General features: G+C 37.3%; 1 protein-coding gene across 2 annotated transcripts in view; it reads left to right on the forward strand.

Moving 5' to 3' along the window:
• Positions 1-19,342: 19,342 nt before the first annotated feature.
• The window catches only part of APBA2 (amyloid beta precursor protein binding family A member 2), a 48,493-nt gene continuing 44,434 nt past the window's right edge, over positions 19,343-23,401 (forward strand). For both annotated transcript variants that reach the window (XM_050903127.1, XM_050903124.1), the window contains exons 1-2: positions 19,343-19,385; positions 21,418-22,424. In XM_050903127.1, the coding sequence (XP_050759084.1) occupies positions 21,456-22,424 (969 nt within the window). In that variant the 5' untranslated portion in view covers positions 19,343-19,385; positions 21,418-21,455. The remainder of the gene's footprint in view (positions 19,386-21,417; positions 22,425-23,401) is intronic.

A 23,401-nucleotide genomic window follows, 5' to 3' on the forward strand; every position in this document is an offset into this window, starting at 1 on the left:
ATTTAAGAAGCTGGAAATGCTTGAGAATGCATGTCAATATTCAGGGAGGGTTTGGAAGCAAAATAATCAGGACTCCTTTTAAATGTATAGCTTGCAGACAAAGTATAGATCCTCTTTTTTAGTTGATATATTTTAGACTTATATTGTTTCAGAGTACTGGTTACTTCCGCATGCAGGTAGTTTTATATGATTTTAACATTAATAACTGCTTATTGTTCATTGGAGACTAACATGTATCAGTTAGGATCAGAATTGTTTACCTGACAATAAGCTCATTTAACTCTCCCTGCCCCATCCTCACGCTCCTTGCCAAGAAAAAAAGCCCCCAAACCTTATGGTTTCCACATTGCTTGGAAAATGGGGAAAAAGAATCAGTATGAATTTCCTTCCACTTGCTATTGGAATGATTACACCTACAAGATATGTTAGGCAATTTGATAGCTAGGCCTTGGTGTCTATTTATGAAGTTTAATTTGCTCCCCAAGACCAACTCTTACTTGCTCCACAAAATACATACAATCTGGGTATGGATTCTCACTCTGTTCATTTATTACAAATAATTGTTCCCTTTTATTGCCTTGAATAATCATCTTATTTAAAAACTGATCAAATGAAAGAGAAACACTGTGATTTCTAGGTTTGGTTTTTTTAAGTATTGAGCATTTTAGTGTTATTTCTTACTGTACTTTGCAAGACAGATGAGAAATTCTGCCCTTTTATTCAGAAGAAAATAGTGAAAGGGCTTAGGAAGTCTACTGGAATGTGATGGATCTTATTTAATTTTTTACTTGTATTATGTTGGATGATCAGTGTCATAGATGACTTGTGCAAGACATCTGATTCTCACACAGTATTCTGTGTTGTTCTTTCAATTCAGGCTAATAACACACAAATTAAAACATTGTATGTGAACAACAATCTATTCAATATACATGCACATTAATTCCTGACGATTTTCTGACTCTCTATTGCAGATAACCCAAACAAGGAGGTACAAAAGTGGCTTAAGCATAGCTCACAAACCCTGTGCTGTGGGTGTGAGCTGCCATAGCAGAACTCTTATGCTTGAGCTACTCCTAAAGACTTATCCTGGGTGTCTCCAGCTTATTGTATCATAGGCACACACATGCACAGAGACCATGGCTATTAAAATGGGACAAGTAGGATTTAGATAATACAAATTGAGAAACAAAATTAAATTGGAAGTGCATTTTTCTCAGCAGCCCTTTCAGTGGTAATTCAAGGAGGGTCACAGTAGTAGTGCATGTTCATGGATATTTTATAAATCCAAGTACATGGAAATTTGCTTCTGTGGCTAAAATATTAAACTGGAATTTCAGTTGAGTCTTAAATATTTCTGATTTTTTAGTTAAGTTTTTTTAGATGCACGTGTGAATTTCATTCAGCAGTACATGCTCTGAGATTAATTCTATATGTTTTATGTGAAATTCTAATCTTTCTTCAGCAGAGTCTAGAGGAGTGTTTATGACTGAGCAGGACTGACATTCTGAGCAAGATTACCACTGAAAGTAGATAGAGAAAAAAACAGGATATTTGGATACGTTTGGAAAATATTTAGAAAACATTAAAAGGAAAGAAGCTTGATAGCTAATTAAAAAAATTAAAATCAGCTTAAAGTAATCGAGTTGATTCTTATTTCCCTCTGCCAACTTTGTAGTTTTGAACATGTAGCTGGTTTGGTTCCCTCCCCCCCCCCCGGTGATATTCTCTTCTTAGCAACTGTATGAAAGGCCAAGCAGAAATTGCATATGCTTTGGAAATAATGAAATTGAACAGACCCAAAGCTGCAAAGATAAACTAAACACACTGGAGAAATAATTTTTGCTAATCCTTTTTGGTTACAATATTCTTACAGGGTGGTAGTTGTAATAGCCATAGATAAATTTATTTTTTAAAAATTGAAATCCTTCTAAATAACATGATAAAAAAAAAAGACAGCTGTTTTGTGAAAGCTGAGTTGTAATGTTTCTTTCAGGCATTCCTATCTCTCATCAACAGACAGCATACCCTGAACGCATTTGCTGCTTTGCCACTTAAGATAAATGAATTAATAAACACATTTTCTAAGTGAGTCAGGAACAAATTTTATCCATGGGTACAACATTCTATAAATTCATAGATGCATTATAGATGAATGGTTTTGATCCCTAAGCTAAGCATCCAGGCACAAGATAGTCAAGATGTGCAACAGCTATGATTTACTTTGAGCCAACGAATCTCATTATCTTTGTGTTACCAAATGTTAAATCATTGGCTTGAGGCCTGTTTTGAATAGCATGCACAGCTTAATCATGTGAAAAGAAAAAAAGATGGTCCTTATTTTGGCAAATTGTATTTTGAGACAGAGGCATAACTTTAGCATTTTGGACAACTATTGGAATTATAAGAAACCAAAGTACAGAAAAGGAAGATGTGTGATAGCATAAGATGTGGAAATCTAAAATATGAAATTTAAAAACATGTAGTCCATAACACAGATTACCAGCACGCTACTCTTAAGCAAGAAAGATGTGGTATAGTATTCATAATCCCAACACTCACAGAGTTCAATTATTTTGCAGTGAGACCCACTTGCATGGCTCGATAATGAATTTGACAATGACAGGAATGGAATGAAGGTTTTTTAGACAGCAGTCTTCATACATGGAGATAATTGTTTTAAGGTGTAAGATGACTGGATGGTCATTGTATGGCAAAGTAACAGTCGTTAACTTTTCTCCAGAAACTGTCTTCAGAGGTTTCTAAGTACTCCTGCATACTGATGACATTAATGCAGACATGAAATTGGGTATCTGTAAGCTAGCAAATGGTACTGCTATGAAACTCTTGAAAAGTTTGTTTGTTTTCAATAGAAAATTAAGCCTGCTTATTTTTCTGGTTATGTAGTCAATCATAGTTAATAAGGAAAAGATGGTTTATCCGTAACTATGGTAGTAGATGCAGGACTTCTCCCTGAGAAGCATTTTATTTTTCCTTGGTTGAATGTTTCTTGGAGAGAAGGCATGTTAACTAAACACTCCTTACGAAAAAGGACATGAAATCCTGAATCCGTATAAAAATCCCTTCTATGTTGTGCTTTACTGAGCAATAACAAAGAATTGCTGTAGCTGACATTAACTTCTGTAGGGCCTTCATACTTGGTAACCAAATTCCACAGTACTCTGCGATTGAAGTGCAACACTGCATTCAATGTGTTTCTCATAAGGTATTAATGTTGTAGAAAGCACGCTATTCTTATCTGTTTTAGAAGAAACATTTGCATTTCAGAAAGATTGCTTTCAGCAGTTCGACTCCGTAAACACCTATTACATCTCTCTTTAGAGATATCAGAATTTTGTGGAACACTTCCTTGCTCAAAAGAGCCTCAGGTTAATACTTTTGTCTTTGTTTACTAATTTTCATCCAAATAATTTGACCTCCTGATATCCAAGGTGATTTTTTGCAGTGACTTTGCCTGGTATGTCCTAATGACAGCAGTGATGGTTTTTGTATTTGGCATTTTTGAATTTTAATGACAATTTTGAGTAATAATTAACTATCCTCTGTGGACAAAATCCTCTTTAATCTAAATTGCGGATCTCTGCAGATAAGAGATCAGATTCTCTGTAGTGTTGATTAAAAGAGTGGATTTTGACCTAAATGTTTGGAAAACTGATGCATATGAACTTTGATTTTATATCAATCAAAATTCAAATTTATATAAATAATTTATTTTAAAAAATAGTCCTAGTAATAATTCCTGAATTTGTGTGAATAGAAATCGATATTTAGAAGTAACACATGCCTCCATGTATATCACCTTGACTTACCTGAAAAGATAGGACTATCTTACAGCTATTCAATGGCAGAGTTTGACTTAGGTAATGTGGTGTGCTGGCCTAGAGGAAAAATCATCAGGTGCAGTATCCCATCTCCCAGAGTGGCCAAAAGCAGATGCTTAGTGAAAATAACAACAGACTAATAGCTAATGAGACTTCCCCAGAACTGTCTCCCTGTTTCTATGAGTTTGGGACTCTTTTTTAATTGCTTTTTGCTTAGGACATCATTTTTTTGGAGGAAAGAGACAGGATTGCTGTCAAATTCTTCATTTTTAAAAGAGACTTTAAATGAATCTCAGAAATAAGTGAGACTTCTTGTACAGAAAAAAGATGCAAGTTTATTCTGTTTTACCTAAGAGACATTTCAAGCTAGGTCTTGTTCACTGAGTATGCTTGGTCTCCTGTAAGGTTGAGTCTGGTCTACATTTTTAGACGTTATATTTAGTTATGTATTTTCCAACTTACTGCTTGTAACTTAATAGAAATAAGATGTTTGTGGCTACAGTGCTAATTTGGGAACCAGGAAATATAGGACCAGTTCACATACTTTAGGTACTTTAGCCTGGGTCCTCAATGAATGGTAAGTGTGCATTTCTGAAATCAGGCAGCTCCATATTATAAGGATATGGGTCTTAACACGCTGATGAACTACTCCTATTTTCAGAACTAAATGATTGTGTACGTACTTTGCTGTACAAGGGCTGAAATAGCCTTTCAGGTAAGCTGTGCAATACACAGAGATAGAAGACTTAGTTCTGCCAGATAAACTAACTGAGGTCCAGTATGCATGCTGCTTCTTGAATCTGCTTGAAAGCAATGAGCATGGTATTTAATAAGTTGGCCTTAGAGGTGGCCCTGCTGGACCTGCAGTGACGTAGTGTAAATCAATTCAAGTACAGATGCCAAACTATTGTTGTAAATAGTTGCAAAAGAATATTAGATATAGATTAACCAAGTATGCAGAAGTTACGTCATTTCTACACCTGCATCCTTGAAGAATACCAGAAACCGGTGAGACCAGATAAAGAAGGCAGAAGCTGTGACAAACTGCATACCAAGGACAAGCAGGCCTACATACCAAAGATTAGCAAGTCTGCATACCAAAACAATACATGCTAAAAGGGCAAGATGTTCCTCAGCATCAGTATTGTACCCCCTGGCTCTGCTGACTGAATTACAAAAACTGCATGATGAGCCAACTCATAGCCATTTGAGGAGAAAAACTTAAGAGTTCAAGAAGAATTCATCACTTGAGAAACCACCAGAGACGACTAGAGACCCCCCCAAGACCTCTGTGGAGGCCTCTAAGAGACCCAGGACGCATGCATAAAGACTATGCAGATACTATAATTAGTTCTGGGAAATGTAGTGAATATGTATGATCATTCCAGGGAATGTAATGCATATGTATATTGAAGAACCATATAAGGGACGCCTGATGCAATATGCGGTGTGCATGTTAGGCGGAGCGATCCCCCATGCACCCGGTGCTGACTAAAGTAATGCCTGCTTTTTAAGACAGTCTCTGTTAAAGAGTTTGATTCCCAAATTTCAGTGACAGTATCATTTGTTTTCCCTTTGTGTAGCACGTCCTAGTCCTCATAGCCATAGGGAATGGAGAGCTGACAACAGAAGGTAACAATAATTCATTTGTCAATATCCATTTAAGTTGCAGACTTCTTAGTTTAGAGTACACATCCTTCATGTCCTCACATAGCATCTAGCACAGCAGTATGTATGTCAGATCACTGTGTGTCTCTAATTCTAATACCAAATAATAGTTTAAAGCATTGTGGTCAGTGCTTTGTTTTCAGTAACTATTTATGTGTAAACCTACTGAGCTATAACAGTATTATTCAGAGCACATCTAAATAATTTTACATTCAAAATACTTATTTAGGAGGAAAGGTCTTTTCATAAGATGTATATATACAGGTTTTCTGCTGACATCTGATGGAAAAGCTGGTGGGTGTAAAAGTTTCAAGCCATCATGAGTATCTGCTAAAGTGATTGACAGAGTATTTATCTTTTAACCAGTTGTTGGAAATCGGAGAGGATTTTACTGATGTGCAATTTATGCCTTAGAGACAGAGGGGAAAAAATCTTTCTAATCTTTTCAAATGAGGTAATCATCCACTACGGACCAGTGTGCCTGAAACACAACCAGCTGCAAGCTGCAGATATTTTTTCAAAGGTTGGAGATGCAAAATCCCATTACATAATTCACTGCTAACAAAACTTCTGATTATCTTCATTATCTACTATTCTTACTAAATCTTTGTTTTGTAATATGTCTCATAATTTAACCTTGCAATTTGCTAATTCTGCTTAACAAAGGCAGACTATTTTATCTTGAAAAGAATTAACGCAATAGTCTTTACCCTTATTTTATTATGTCAAAGGATTTTTTTGTTTATTTACTAAATCTGCCAGTAGGGCAAGTATTTGTATGACTTTGAAAAAGACAATGTTCTGCTAACAGGAGAAAAATGCAACCTAATCCTCTTACGCTAATTGAATGGGGAGGGTGTTAATGGCTTTCAGCAAGATTTTAGAGGTTTCATCACTGGGAAGAACTTCATGCAATTTCCAGACTACTCTTCTGTAGTTTCACTGCAAATAATACTCAGTGATATCTATTCTTGACTGTATTTCCACCAGGAAAATGGTCTGAATACAGTAAACTCCTAAAAGGAATTCCTGTGTGTCTTCCTTTTTTTTTTTTTGGTGAGACTTAAACACCCAAATGTGGTGAATAAATGGCCATGTAATAAATCATTTTATACTTTTTGGACCGTGGTTAACAATTCATTTTTGACCAATTAGAGCTACCTGTTCAGCTAATATTAAAAGTCTATAGACTGCTAGCAATACCTAATTGTTATGTCTTAGTAGATACTGCTTATGGAGAATGTGTCAATTGTTAATGCCAGCAAATCTATTTTCTGTTGAGGTTTGACTCATTAAAATGATGCTGTCAATCCTTTCCTGTAACCTTTTAAAGCAGATTTCATTTTTTCCTATGATAATGTTAAGTGAGCGCCCATGAAACGGTTCACAGGACTTCAAGGTCAATACTGATAAAAAGAAGTCTTTTTGAAGAGTCATTATACACTGAGAATCAAGAAGCTGTAAAATTTGAGTGTACATGGTTGGGTGTGAACTGCTAACCTGATAGTTAAGCCCTGAGTTATTAGAAAGTTAAGCATCTCCATTTTCTTTTACAAATGAGGCCTTTCCGATGACCTACCTCCACAGCTATTGTAAATTGACAGCCTCAATATTCTAACCACCTTCCCCTCCAGCCATCTAACCACTCATTGAATGGATGCTCTTGGAGTAAGGTCAAGAATGTTTGGCTTATTGTTCTTAAATGGTACAGTTTGAAATGTTTTGCTGCATCTCTGGCTTTCATTTAAAGTGACCTATTCTGTCCTTCTATTCCCTTCTACATTATTGTTCAGATAGTATACCTTACTTACCTCTGCCTATAACCTGAAATTAATATTCATGAAAAGAAAGCTATCTTTTTTTGCACGAGGCTGGGGAAGCATATACATGAAATCATGTTGCAATGATTAATTAATTGCCTGTGGTAAGTATTTCCAATTTTATTGTGTTAAAAATTTGAACAGATGCGTCATGCCAAAAAAATTCAAAGAATCTCTACTTGGTAAACTGTTAACTAAAGCATAAAATGCTAATCAAGTAAGTTCTGAAACGTTAATTGCTTGTACACCATGTATTTTTAAATAAGTATCAAGTTTAAGAATTTATCTTCCTTCTGAACAGCAAAAGGACACATAATTTTATAGTAGTGGCATGTTTAAATGGCCCGATTTTTTTTCCTTTGCTATTATGTTTTTCTTTAATATGACATCACCTTTTTGCATGAAGGGATACACTAAAACATGGACTTTTCTAAGGACATTTATTTCAAAGAAGAAAGTTGATAGCAATAAAAGCAAAAAAGTTAAAGGCATATTAAAGGCATAATTCTATAATATTAAAATATCAATAAAGTAGCCTCTCTGTAAATGAAAGTGAGCCAGGATGAGAGTTAGCAGTAGTTGTTCAGTGAAACCACAGCATTTTCTCAAAGAATAAATGGAGTGGAATACAGTTGTATTGGTAAGAGTGCTATATTTTATTTATGCATAGTTCATATGCATGAAGTCTGATATGCTTTCTTGTGTGCGTGGAAATGTATATGCCACAGCTAACAGCTCTTAAAAGCCACGTGTCTATTGAAGATATGAAGTGTTGCCACGGTGCTTTTATGATCATTGCATCTACTCTGAAGAGCTAGTTTTTAAATAGCCATAGTTTTCCAAAAGCTGTAAAGAAAAAACTGATTGCAGATACAGCAACCACATATATTCCTGAGATTTGTGTATTTCAGGTGGAATTGGATGGGATCACATGGAACATTTTTATTATGTATATTTAATGATGAGGTTGAATTAACTAACACTACCTTATAGTTATCTGATACTGTTAACAGATAAATGTATTCCATTATATAAATACTCAAAGTACTCCAATGATAATGTTTAAATGGCAAGATCACAATTTTTGAAGAAAAGAATATGGGCACAAAGAACGACAGGAATTGCATCATTATTATGCTGAGATCTTATATAATTTGGCGTGGGGGCCAGTATTCTCACTGGCTGGTTGGGACATTACTGTCTTGGCATTCCTCAAAAACAGAAAAATGTCAGTTTTTCTGATGAACTAACTCATCTTTCCAAATTATTTTAAGATTAGAATAGCCCCATAACTTTTCTAGAGAGATTCCTAGTCTTTTTCCTAGTGGGAGCAGGGACTGAAGGAGATGAAATTATAAATTCACTACTTATACCTATGTAGATATTAGTACCTATACCTACGTATATGAGATACACAACAAATACACAAGCAAGTGTAACATGCATGACCTCTTAGGGAAGCCTTATTTCCATCTGAAGAAAATGGAAGGGTGTCTGACACCCAGTTTCCAAAATTAAAGGTTTCTAAGTTGTGATGAGCTAAAATTATTCTTGCATGTGTGTATACCTGTTAAGCTAACACCCATGGAGTTCTTTTGTATCTATGTAATAGCAACAGAGTGCAAAGCTTGCTCTAACAGTTTTAATATAACCAGTTTTCTTTCCTTTCTTACTGCATGTCAGGTTCAATAAAACCTGTTTTCATTGTAGCCGACAGTAATCTCAGGTCTAGTTTAGTATGATCAAGAGTCTGGAACTCAGCGCAAGCAAAGCAGTATCTCAGATTACCAGGCGTCAGAGAGCAGTCAGTCTTTGTAGCCTGCACTACAAGAGGGAGTATTCTACTGAAAAGGAATGGTCAAATACACAGCTTAGATTTGTATTCTTGAGGAAGAGAATTTCATGGAACCAACAGATTTTCTGTTTCTTCTTACTGTGAAGACCCTCTTTTTGCAATATCTTTTTTTTCCTCTGACAACATGGAAATTTGGAACTTACACATCTTGTCAAAAGTGCTAATCCCTCACCTTTGAGGAAGTCCCCAAATGCCATCTCGCCTTTCGCCTATACCCCCAAGTCACTAGTCACTGTATAGGTTTGATGGCTTAAAAGGCTATTCTAGGAATCTGCCATGGTGGATTAACATTTTTTCCATGTTCTAACCAAAATAAATTTTATCTCACCCTTGTACAACATTTCTGACTGCACAGTACACTTTCCAGTCATTGTTCAATCCATTTCAAAACACTGAATTGTTGTAGACACAGAGGAATAATTCCATATATTAACAGACATTTTAGGTGGAATCATTTGGTTTTATTACTAAAGTAGTAGTTAAATCTACATTAGGGGCCAAATGAATAAGTTTTCCTTTAGTGGTTTTCCAGTGAACAATCTTTTCACAAGTATACCAGTATGTAGAGATAAGAAGAAGGAAATTTAGTTCTGTTGGCTGTTTTTTATTAAACATTTTAAGTTGACAAAAATACTGTGTTAGACCTAAGAGTCTGGAGAAATTGCAATAGGTGATGTTTTTGCATGTCAGTTGTGCAAGGCCAGATTCTGTTAGTATGGATTTGTACAATCGGTCCTTCTGACCTCAGTAGTTTTCCTGCGGACAAATATAGCTGCCTCCAAGTTTAGTGTCTGTTTTGTCTCATTTGAATTTCAGCCACATGGCTTCCCATAGTTACATTAGCACTGGCTCATGTTATGCTTATAGGGATCTTTTACAATTTAGTGCTAAGTCAGTATGGAAACTGACCTTGTTATTGAGATTAAAATATTACCCAGGAAACTGCAAGATGAACCTAAAAAGCATACAAATTAGCATGAGACAGAGAGATTGCCAGACTTCTGAGTAGCCTCCATAGTCGGCAGAAAGGTACTCTGCAAAGCATTGTACAACTTTGTATAATCTGTTCTAGGACAGCCTAAAAATTCTGCCAGAACTCTGGATGGATTGCAAGTTGTCTCACAGTGGCCGGAATGTGTTTTAATTGAATTGGCACATATTCTTTATGCATCATAATGTTAATATATACTTTACTTTTCCCTTATTCCTGTATTTCCTTCCCTTATTCCTATACATCCTATACTTTTCCCTTATTCCAAGTGAATTAGGTAATACTTATGATAATCATGAGAAGATATTAAAATTTATATTTATTATGAAATAAATTTTAAAGATGAAGCCTCCGCATAGCTATCAATGGAGCATTTGTGTGCAGGTAAAACATGAGGGATACTTTCATTATTTAAAACTGATCTCTTGGAGCAGGGCAGCCACAAGAATAGGCCGTAAAATCCCATTGCCTTAATTTTGGAGGCTCACCTTATTCTGTTGAATAAAAATATTCTGCTTCTGTCCCTCCCCCAGTTTAAGATGCCTGTAATGAGGTTATATTTTTGGTGGGTTTTTCTGTATAGCAGGCATAACACTGCAAAACTGATACTAGTCCTGAAATCTTTACTCAAGCAACTATATGGATGTGACACTACAGGTTTAGTATCCCTCTTTGAGCTGTGGAATTAAACTCTAAAGTATGATTAAGCCACATCAACAATAAGTGATAATTAAATATGTGATTACACATTTTTATTACTTCAGCAGGAAATAGCTAATCTTTTTAATTATAAAAGCTACATTCAGTTGGGATATATGTTCAAGAATAACATTTCTGCAATGCCACGGGATTTTACACTGTCTTTAGTATATCTTTGTCTCTGTTCTACTTTTAATTTCTGTTGGTGGATTCTAATTACAGAGCACTTTTAGAATGCCATTTACAAGGTAATTATTGCATTTTAAAGACTTATTAAACCAGAGCAAATATTATATACCATGAAAAGAAATGCAAGAACACAGTTCAGAATGTACAATCTTTTAAAAATATGAAAAATAATTAATTCATCTCAGAAACCTCTTGATGTCATCTGGTGACTAGCATGAAAGGAAGATTGTCTGACCTATAGAAAAGTAATTGTAAAGATTTCACTTTCATGTGAGGTAATGAAACATTTCAAATATACTGAGGGACCATGTTGATGTGGTTTAACAGGAGCAAAAGACATTGCGTTGCAAATTGTCTATTGTTTGATTTCAGGGTGAGGAGGTGTGTGTTAGATATGACTGGTCAATATAAGCTATTCATCAGTATATGCATACACATTTCATATTCTACTCAGAATGCAACCTGCTTGCTGACAGATTTTTGTTATAGCAAGGTAGTAACTCAGGACAGTCTGCTCCATTTTAAAAGTGTTGCCGGTGGATAGAGGGACATGCGTTTTGGAAATCCTAGGCTGTTGAGGTATCTAGTATACTGCAGCTGTTGTAGCTTTAAGAAGAATTTCTGCAAGACTGCAACTGAAATAATCCTAACATACAGAAACATGCATTTGTTATCTCAGAACTTTATTTCTCACTCTACTGTCAGTTGTTAAACTAATAAAATAAGTATAATGGTGAGTAATAATGGATATATAATTTTCTTTCCTGTTTGCCTGTTCAGTGATTTTTTTTTTTTTCCAAATTAACATCTTTTGTGACTACCTCAGATTCACAGTAGACACAGTTGAGTAACCAGTGAATGACATGAGAATTTTTTTTTTGCCTTAGGTACACAGGAAGACCCTAGTTACTACTCTTGAGATAACTAGTGAGTCATGCTAATTTTAGATGCTGCTCATTTTCACTTCCCCTCCACATTTCCCTCATTTCTTTAAAAATCATTCTTTCTCTGTGCTTCGCATGCAAATCTCTTGCTGTGTTTCAATTATGTTAAGCATATTAAAATAATATTTAGATGATAAATTGAAGCTCTGAAACACTAAATAGCACCAAGTTTATAGTTGCCTTTAGCTCTTTTTCCTCCTGGACTATCCCAGCTGTGCTTTGAACAAATCAGAAGGCAGGTGGTATAAAATAATATGTAATAATAAAATAATAAAATGTATATACACTGTGTGAGGGTGAGGAGTTAAGGTTAAAAGGAAGATCATGAATCTGGAACTTAACATGTTGCTGCTACAGTTAACAAATTTAAATAACTTCTGTTGATATTTTTAATTTGTAACTTCCTACTTCATTTTCGTCCTTACTGAAAACAAGGGATTGTTTACAACTGGACAGATGGTCAGTGTTGTATGAACCCCAGCTGCTCTCAGCACTGCCACTTAGCCTCTGCAGTTGAGCTACCAAACTCACGGCAGTTATTGTATGAGCTAGAGGCAATGGGGGAACATAGACTGTCTCTTCTCTTCAAAAGATGTGTTTGGTGGTTTTCTGGCTTGTCTATTCAGAGGCTACGAAGTACTTTCTTTCCTTTGGACTTGAAGGAGCCCCAGCCTTACATCTGCCCAGCAGAGAGATGGGAAACTGGGTCTTGATAGAAGAGGCTAAGGAGAAAATACTGAAAGACATCTAACTACAGTGTTGATTTTTGCAAAAATGTTTTTGACAGACTGTCAACATTTTCTAAAGGCCCTCATGGAAAAGAGAAAGAGTCAGATTAAAATAGGGTAATTTTGAATAGAATTTCACAGGACAAAAGAAAATGCATTTCTGAAGCCTGAGAGGTTTCTGCTTGCTGCAAACAACAGTGCTTTAAAATGTATTTTCTTATTTGAAGTTTGCTGGATTTTATTTTAAATGAAGGAAAAAGATGGAAAATCTGAATAGCAAGTTGGTGTTAATTCTACCCACATTTTATGTTTGCAACTCTTATTTTTAGACCACTATCTAGAAGAGGTCAAGTATGTGAGAGTAGAAATATCTTAAAATAAATAGCAAAAGAGCTCATTTAAGACTTGTTTGGCTTCTGTTAGCCTTCTCATTCCTGTTGTGGGTTGGGGTGAAAATTGTTTTGGAAGGAAGAGGAAATAGAAAGGATTGTTCAGGGCATTTAGCAAGAGCCAACAGAAACTGGAAATTCATACCTAGTTAAGCTTTAAACTTCCTGGAAATTTCTTAAAATTGTCAACAGCACTGACAAAACACTTCAGGTTTATTCACATATACTATCTATTGAAGTTTATTTTCTAAATCAACTCTGACTATTTTCAGTCAGGCTTTTCTGCAAAAAGTCATCTTAGTCATTTAAAAATTGTTCATCAAACGTATTGTTTATGCATGACAACTCAGAGAGAAATATACTCCCCAGAAATTCAGTGTCCTCTCTAATTCCCTTTGAGTTTGCCTGATTTTTTTTTTAAACAGTATCAATAGCACTGTTGAACAGTGACATATGTCTGCAAGGTTGCATTAGTGTGGCTTACCTAAATACTTGTTGTATTCCTAAATAGTTTTAATAAAGTATGTAGAAAGCTTTCTGAGAGATGATAGCTAGCATATACCGCAAAAGGCAGAAGTGGCATTCACAAGACCAACTTAACTGCTGGCTTAGGCTGTTGGTACTCAGATTGGAGTTCTGTACACAAACACACACTAGACCTCAGTCCAGTTTTCAGTCTCAAGTAGAAAAATCGGATCTAAGCTGCTAAAAATTAACAGTTTTTGTACCCATACACTTCCTTACTTGAAAGTATTCTTTATGGTGTATCTTCACAAATAGGTGAATGAAGCCATTTCATTGGTTTATAAATAACAAACCAACTCCAAGTGAGACATCAAGTCACAGCAACTAGGGCTTGGCGCTACCACGTGTCTAGATTTCTCAGGTGTCTTTGGTTATGTTTTTTTCCCTTCCAAAAGGCGGGGGGGGCGCTGAGGAAATTGGCCATCTCTAAGACTTGCAGGTTCAAACAGCACCCCTGAATCATCTATGGCCACAAAAATACCAGAGAAACAGGCATTTTGGGATAGGCTGGACCTGCTGAGCATGCATTGAGCAAAATACATGCCTGCATTTGACTATATTTGCATGTATTTACTGCACATGCAGATCTAACATCCTGGACATAAAAGTACCAGTTCTGCTTATGTCCTAACAAAGAACTGAAACCTCTGTCCTAGGTCTTTCCCCTCCCTGAAATAACAGGTTGTGGTTTTGTAGAGTTTTTTTGTTTTAAGTTCAAAGGCTTTGGAGAAAAGGGCTAGACATTTTTAACAGGCCTGGCTAATAATTAGTGTCAGGCTGTGCAAGCGTTACTCAGAGAAACACTTCTCAATTTTAATAAAATTGAGATGCTACTCAATGGCACAACATGACCCTAATTTAATTACATTGTGGTGGTTCTGATTGTAGGACACAGTCTTATTGTTTCTGTATACAGATGCTAGAAGATCAGTGTTATACAGGCTCACTTTATATATGGGGGACCAGCATCCCCAGTCCTCATTTGCTATATGCCATTCTGCCCTTCCTTCATTAGAGATACTGTGCTCCTTCTGAAATCAGTGTCCACATGCTTAGTCTGCTGTGAGTTACACAGGTGGATCAGGGTTCCTATGAGAATAAGGATCCCATTTATACATGCTTTTAGAAGAGTTGGCAGGTTGTCATGCACTCTGCTTCTGGAGCTCTGCATGATGAATTCTCGTGGTCTGTAGAGTCAGATCTACTGAAAAAATGAACGTGAAGTTAATGCAGTTTGGCCTTGGGGCCAAAATGACTGCAGAATCTGACATAGTCATGGCAGGCTCACGTTCTGTTATCTGCTTATTAAAAATTCTAGTTCCCAGTCTAGGATCAGTCACAATTCATCTTGGCTGACTTAGCAGATGGGAGTCTATTAAGTCTTCTGTAATGAAAGCCTACTGAGAAATACTATTAGTTTGATATTACAATTGTTTTGAAGAAATTGAAGTTAGATTTTTTCCACTTTAACTTATCTGCTTATTGGAAAAGAGACTGGTATAATTAGTGTAAGGTCCTGCAATCATGAATTTTCTGATGCAGTTCTGTTGAAAAATACTATTATCTCGGTTACAGTTGTACTGAGTAACTTGATAAATATAGCAGTTCTGAACATATGTCTGTGTTGAAAGGGTTAGGTGGTTTTTTTTACAGCATTTATTGATTATGAATGTATAGGGCTAACATATGAATAGCTTAAGGCAGCAGGGCATTGAAAACACAGCTCAGCAGCAGAAAAGCAAGCCTGTAGGCCATACGTGCTATAATCTAGCCTGATGGTAAATTGTGTTGCAAAGCTTATGTTCCACTTACATCTGAAGATGACTTACAAAGGATAGAGAGTTATATCTTCTTAGAACCAATTTAATAGCAGCTAGATTGTACTGGATATTTGGGGAAAATAGGAGGTATTGAACAATTTCAGGGAAGCAAAACTTGCGTGGGAATTTTGTCAAAACCGACAAAGGGTACAGATATTTGAAGTGTGGGAGAAAGGAGACTGAGAAGTAGATGAAGAAAGGAACCTGGGGAGAAGCACAGGAAAGAGGCCTTGCAAAATAAAGCGAGTATATCAAATTGAGGCCAGTAAAACTCTTAGGTTCACCTACAGGTTGCAAAAGCAGGGCTCAAAAGATCATTTGGCTGTAGATAAGCATGCAATAGTACATGTTTGTTGCCAAAAGAAGCTAACAACCCCCCCCCTCCATCCACAGTCCCCTCGGATCACTATGCATGTTAAATGAAAAACTATCAGAGAGCTTGTTTTGCTCCCACTAGAATGCTATTCAGCTTGTGAATCAAGTACATATGTAAAGCAGTCCTTTAAACACAGCCAGGAATATTATACTAGGTATTTCACTTTATCACCATGTTTACAATTGTGTACCATTTCCCATTTTTAATGCTAATTTAATTGGTCTCTCTCCATGGGAAGAAAGTAGTGAACATATCTTTCTACACAGGTGAAAAGATGTAGCAGTGTTAAGTTCCATAAACGCTCTCTGCAGCTGTCTGGGATTAGGTGCAAGGAATTCAGAGAAAGCTAATGACTCTATAATGAGCACTGATTAGAATAAATTCCAGCTGTAAGCCAGTAGTCCTGTTTCTAGGAGCAGAAGAGATTGCTTCCCCTATGCATACTCCTTTTTACTGCCACATAGAAATGCAGCGTGTGTTTTCTGGAGATTGATTTCCTTTTCCTTTCAACATTGAGCCGAGGCAGGGAAACTTAAGAAAAATAAAGCAAAACCATTATTGAAAGCAAAACAATTTTATTGAGAATGCTATGTAACTTGGCCCCTTAATCACTGATCTTGACAACACTGATGGAGCTTAGCGGTGCACTGTACAACACAAATCAGCATTTGCTTGTCTCAGCAAGATAAAATTACGGAATCCTGAGGAGAATAAAGAAGGATACGGCACTGACCCTCCGTGTTCTCAGGAACACTTCTTTCCCCCCCAGTCAGAAGCTGAAAAATGCACTTGGAGTGATACAGACGTTTGACCTAACTCTCCACTATCAAGGAGGGAGCTGAGATACCAGAAGTAGGAGGGAGTCTTACACCAAGCAGAGGAAATGATCTGTTGACTCAGTTGAAGCCTTTATGAATAAAGTGCCTCTGGATCCAGTAAATCATTACTCCTGTCTTCACTTCAGAGGACATTGGAGTAGTGTTAGATAGAAATCCAGTATTTTCTCCAATGTCAAGAGCATTCTTAGTAACTGATATGCGAATAGTAGCTATGTAACCTTCTAACACCGTAGATTTATTGATAAAATTATGAAAAGTATTTATCCCTGCAGTAGGTGACTCAGAAGGCTTCTGCACAGTAGACTGAATAGCAGAATGCGTGGTAAAAATTTGGTATCTATTGCATTTCTCAAAAAACATCCAAGTTCAGTTTTTGTTATTTTAACATCTGAATACATCGGGTTCAGTTAGTTGTCACCCACATAGATAAACTAACATCTCTGTAGACGAGAAGATGGAAGAGTTTGGACCTGTGGCCGTCAGGAACTAGCACCTTGCTGTGTGACATGAGACAACTTAGAAAAAGCTTAGAACGATTTTAGGTTTTAAAAGATTCAGGTTATGCTACACCTAATGTAAGACTAAAGTATTTTTCTAGGAAGCCTGAGAGATATTTTGAAACAGTGGAAGAAAACTAGGCTACCTTGGCTGTTCTAATATTTGAGTTAAAATACAGCTGTTACATTTCTGTCAAGAAAACAATGTGCAGCTCCATAAAGAGCAATTCTCAGACTTTGTTTGAAAACTCTGTTTAGTAATTCAGATGTCAGTCCAGTTGTAGAAGTTGCATTTCATATTTGAAGATGGTATATCAGTGCACATTCAGTCTGCAATTCAGAGGCTGAGAATAATAAATTCTGCCTTTTTATTTTAATGTGATCAGTACTTGGTTTCCTAAAAAGTAGTGCCTGACTGAGAAGATGGCAAAGGTAAGGAGGCCAACTACAATTATAACTGTTGTGCAGAGATTGCTTTGCAACTTCAGTTTCCATAGCATTAAAATCAGCCTTGCCTCTTACCGAAAAATCAGGCTTATTTTACCTCCATTGGGAACATGTGCTTCAATTTCAGCATACAGGGGTAAAGCACTGTCTTCAGTCATGGCCTCAGACTGAATTAACTGAAAAGCAGTTTCCTATGTCCTTCTAGTATGCCAGTGGTAGACATGCTTGAGAGGAATTCATTTCTCTATTTCTAATCACCTATGGTCTAAAAAGTTTCCAGTCTACCACTATTTATTTGAAGTTCGTTCTTTACACTCCGTCCCATAGTGCATATGCTGCACTTTCACATGCCACTGTTGGGGGAGAACTGCAGCTGCTGTCATTAATGCTGCCGAGCTGATAACCATTTTCTTAGAGTCCTCAGGGGCCCTAACCTGGCAATTTCCCCACAGCTGTTGTAGCTGCCATGCATCAGCGATCCCTCCCTTTCTAGGCTCATGCCCTGTCTAGCCACTGGCTTTTGGCTCTCAGAGTATGTACGAATGGCTTCCTGTGACATGCACTGTTATACAGTATCTAGCGTGCAGCGGATTTTCTTGCAGGTAAGTAACATCTATGAACATTCAACTACTGGAATTTATAAAAGGGTATCACTGCAGTGATACCACTTAAGACAGTTTCAGGGCCTGGATACTAAATGAAGATTCTTAGATGTGGGTGGAAAAACTCCATTATACTGTCTGGCTCAGTGTTCTCATCTCCATATGCTTTAGGAAAATCTGAGTCACGAGTTTCAAACTGTGCTTGTTTTTCATGCTTTGTGCTTCTTTATGTTCAGCTACACTGTAGTGAATTGTGTGCAGGGTCTACTGCACTGTAAATCTCTAAATATTACTTAATATGGAGAACATTTCCAATGACTAGTAGACGGAGGCCACTGCAGATGAGAACAGTTCTTCCCCTAAGAGACACTAATTTGTTCTGTTCTTGACAAGAAATAACTTCCAGATAAGACAGATGAGGTGTTTGTAGTTCTTTCTTGCATTGCCATTCAAAAATATCTTTTTTGTAGTACTCAGTCTTAACTTGTTTTAGACATGTTTGTGTAAGTGTGCTTACCCATTCCTGATCTGGTCATACAAGCAATTTATCTTGCTTGGGGGCAGTTTTTTGCAGCCTGTACAGAGCATTGCAGTGTTGTAACTAGATTGCTATTTTAATCCAATGTAAAATAAGTTTTGTTTATACTGCAATCACAGTATAAAAACATCCTTAGTTTGCAGTAAGTAGAACTAACTAAATCAGAGGCAACACTAGTGGACAGATGGCTTGGTGTTCTGAGTTTCTTATAATTGACTCCAAAGTAAGAATCGATAGCTAGTTTATTAAAGGGATCATAGTGGGCATACAGATCATATTGAGAAACTCTTGTAATACAAGTCTGCTAGTTCTTCTAATAGTGAGAAGGTGCAAGTAATCACTGGGAAAGCTTTGCCTTCTCTGATTTTCTTGTTTAAAACTTCAGATACATTATTTACTTCAAAGCTTTCTGTCAGGACTAATTCTGCAAGGTATCAATAACTAGAGAGCTTCACATGCTGGGTTCCTTTCATGTCTCCTCCTGTGACTAACATGCATCTCTGCTTTGTATCCCAGAATCTAGAATCCCTGTTTCATGGAGAGCTTAGATTTGCCACGTGGTGCCACTGCACTAATCCATAGATGCATCAGATTCCTGGATTTGTCACAAACTAAGGTTTGGGGTTTTCCTTGTGGTATCAGAAATTCTGCAGGGATATCTGTGAGGTTTTAGGTTACAGTGACAGTATATTTTTGAATTCATAATGCCTAGGAAATTCATCTCTATATAGCTCCTCTAATCCTCTAGGTCCATGCTAGTTTTATTGCTCTATGTGTGCACACAAGACTTGGGAAACTGGTTACGTCAAAGTGATCATGTGGTTGGCTGACATGCCTTTTTTATATGCATATAGAAAGCATGCAGTTGTGTGGTGCATTTCAGAAGCCTGTATCTCAGCTCAGTTCATCCCAATTAAGTAACTGCACAGGTCAAGCTTACCATAAGCATACAACAATGAAATACACAGAGAAACATATATACTGAAAGTATGTTGTTTCCCCCATCCAAATCACACACGGCAGATCACAGTTGTCAAGCCTGTCTAGAACTAGCTATTTTCTTTATTTTGACTATTTTTGATACAGTTCATATTATCTCTGCTTATTTATTTAGAATCCAGTATTTAGACAAAAATATGTAATTTAAAGTAGCACAAGTATTTCGTGGGAAGAATTAATGAGCTTTTCTTGTAAATGTCTTTTTTCCTGGCATATAGATTAGATTGGTTGAAAAACAATCTTGCAGAGGGATCTAGATAGATTGGAGCATTGGGCTATGATTAATGGGATGAAGTTTAACAAGTCGAAATGCCAGATTCTGCATGTGGGACAGAGTAATGCCGGGCACAAGTATAAGTTGTGAGAAGAGCAGCTGGAGAGCAGCCCTGCAGAAAGGGATCTGGGGGTGCTGGTCAACAGCAGGCTCAATGTGAGGCAGCAGTGTGCTCTGGCAGCCAAGAGAGCAAACCGCATCCTGGGGTGCAAACACAGTATAACCAGCCGGTCAAAAGAGGCGATTATCCCACTGTATTCAGCGTTGGTGCAGCCCCACCTGGAGTACTGCGTGCAGTTCTGGGCCCCACAATTTAAGAGGGATGTGAAGGTCCTTATATGTGTCCAGAGGAGGGCAACAAAGCTGGTGAAAGGGCTGGAAGGAATATCTTATGAGGAACAGCTAAGGACTTTGGGCTTGTCTAGTTTGGAGAAGAGGAGGCTGAGGGGCGACCTCATCACTGCCTACAGCTTCCTGAGGAAGGGAAGGGGAGAGGGAGGTGCTGATCTCTTCTCCCTGGTATCCAGGGGTAGACCGTGTGGGAATGGTTCAAAGCTGCACCAGGGGAGGTTTAGACTGGACATTAGGAAGCATTTCTTTACTGAGAGGATGGTCAAACACTGGAACAGGCTTCCTAGAGAGGTGGTGAATGCCCCAAGCCTGTCAGCGTTCAAGAGGCATTTGGACAATGCCCTTAACACGCTTTAGCTTGGTCAGCCCTGAATTGGTCAGGCAGTTGGACTAGATGATTGTTGTAGGTCCCTTCCAACTGAAATAGTCTATTCTAAAAACAATATTTGGTTTAAGAATGGGAGATACTTAATGGCATCCAGCTAGTAAGAGCTAATAAACCAGTGAGTGATTTTTTTAATAACTTAGTAACAGTGCGTTATCCTTTAGTGCCCTATGTGACTGCCAAGTTAATAGACTTATTTTCCCTTAGTTTTGGTAAGAGCAGGTCAGATACTAAATATATGGTTTCAGTACACATTAAAGAAATGCCTAAGCTGGAAACTGAAAAGAGCTCCTGTTTACTGCATAGCAATCAAAGCATGACCCCTTACTGGCAAGAAAAAGAAAACTAATATCAAAGTTCAGGATTAATTCTCTGTGAAATTGACAGAGGAGATCCTACACTAGAATACATTTAGCATAAATGTAGAACTTTCTGTTCCTTTCAGCCTGCAAGTTATTACTTTGATTTCATGGTTCCATAACATAAGCATTTTAAAAGCTAGCTGTCTGTGAATCTGGTTTAAATATCTACAAACTTGTCCTTTTTACCAAATAAATCTATCAGTTTGTTTGCTACTAACATCACTGATCTCTACTGATGACCTTTTCCTGAATGTGTGTTTTTCCATCTTCCCTACAGTGATTGCTTAGAAATGATTGTCATATAAGGAGTTGGCTATGGCAAACAGGAAACGTCAAAGCACTACAGCCAGCATGCTGGATCACAGAGTGAGAGCTTGCCCTACTTCATCTCACAACAGGGAGCCTGAAAATGAAGAAAGTGACCTTCCTATTGAAGATTATGCAGCAAAAGAGGCAGAACTAGCAACTGTCAGACAAGGTAGTCCTACACCTGTGGAACATGAGTGCAATGATCATAGTGGAGATGGTGACTCCAGCTCTGACTATGTGAATAACACCTCTGAGGAGGAGGACTATGATGAAGGCTTGCCAGAAGAAGAGGAGGGGATCACATACTACATTAGATACTGTCCAGAGGATGACAGTTACCTGGAAGGAATGGACTGCAATGGGGAGGAGTATGCTCCCCATGAGGAACACCATGTTGAAACAGATGAATGTCAGGAAGCTGTAGAAGAATGGGCTGAAGGTAAAATTCAGCATCAAGATGAAAATGAGGTGACGGACAGGCAAGAGTGGCAGGAAGGCCAAGATAACGGCATTCAGATTGTGGAGGATGAAGTGTCATCTTTGGAGATTCAAGACCAAGAAGAAAACATACAGTATTGTCAAAGTGAAGGTGGCTATCCGGACTATTACCCAGCGGAGGCTAATGGAAACTCGCAGGGAATATCACCATACCATTCTAGAAAAGGGGATGCAGAGCTGGAAGAGCAGGAAGAGGACATTGACCAGATTGTAGCAGAAATCAAAATGAGTATGAGCATGAGCAGTATTAATAGTACAACAGAAATGAGTCCAGAGCACACTGGGACTGAAAACATGGCACATGACTATAAAGAGACTTGTTCAAAGGGAGAAGCTGTTCACAGTACGAACAGGCATGAGGGGAGGCCGAAATCACTGAATATCCCATCTGCCTCTAAGCACAGTGGAGATGTGCCTAGAGGGTTTAAAGCAAAGTCACGAACCCCAGAGGACAGACAGAAGTGGCCACAAGAACAGGTATGAGGTTCTTTGTTTAACCAGACTGTCAGAGGCATTATACAAATGTTATATTAGTTATTCCAAACAGAATTAGAGAGCAATATTTTTACTTTTTTACTCCGTATTGCATTCACAGCTACATAATCACATTGTATGTTTAGAAAAAGGTGCTGAATGTAGTCTGTTTAGGTAGAGAACTAGGAAAGAGGTTTTGCACAGAGAACAGACAATTCTAAGTAAAACAAGGTATTCCTGATGCATGGGGCAAAACTAGTTTATTTACACTATTTTTATTCTGCAGTGACACACTAGATAACCTTCAACTATTTCAATGCTGACCCCAGTTTTAAGTTTGTTTTTTTGGTTTTTTTTTTTTTTTCCATTAAGGGCTCCTGTTCCACTGCCTTAGTGGGTGATTACTTTTAGTTTCTTTTGTTTTCAATAGAATGTATGCCAAGGCTAGATACTGCATATGTTAGAAACAACTGCAAGAAGTGCCTGCACGTTGCTGTGGTTTTGTACTAGCTGGGCATATCTTGACCTTGGCAAGAAGGAAGAAATAGGAGCTTTACTTGTATGAAAAATGGTGTTAAGCAGTTCTATCACAAGAATGGTGTAGATGTTAATTTAAACCATGCATGATCTTTTCTTGTTCTAATGTTGAGTGCCAGAAAAAAGAACCTGGGAATGAAGCTCAAGCTTTTCTAGAGGAACAGAGGTGTGAGGCTTTCTTCTTTTTTTCAAGTTTCAAATTTAATGTGATTACTTCCTTGTAGAGACACATATCTAATTCCCTTTGCTCTAAGGTCAGTTTAAAGCTTTGACTTTGCATCTCTGAAGTTATATGCAGCTGAATATTAGTTATCTTCTGCAATGAAGAGAGCTCTACCTAAAAGAGGTACAACATAACCTGTATTTAGATGACAGACTAGTAAGGATAAGTGAACTATTTTGCCTTATCTTTAATTAAACTTTAGAGGTATAAGTTTCCTGTT

This window comes from Gymnogyps californianus, chromosome 11 (assembly GCF_018139145.2).
Source record: "Gymnogyps californianus isolate 813 chromosome 11, ASM1813914v2, whole genome shotgun sequence".
Taxonomy (NCBI): domain Eukaryota; kingdom Metazoa; phylum Chordata; class Aves; order Accipitriformes; family Cathartidae; genus Gymnogyps; species Gymnogyps californianus.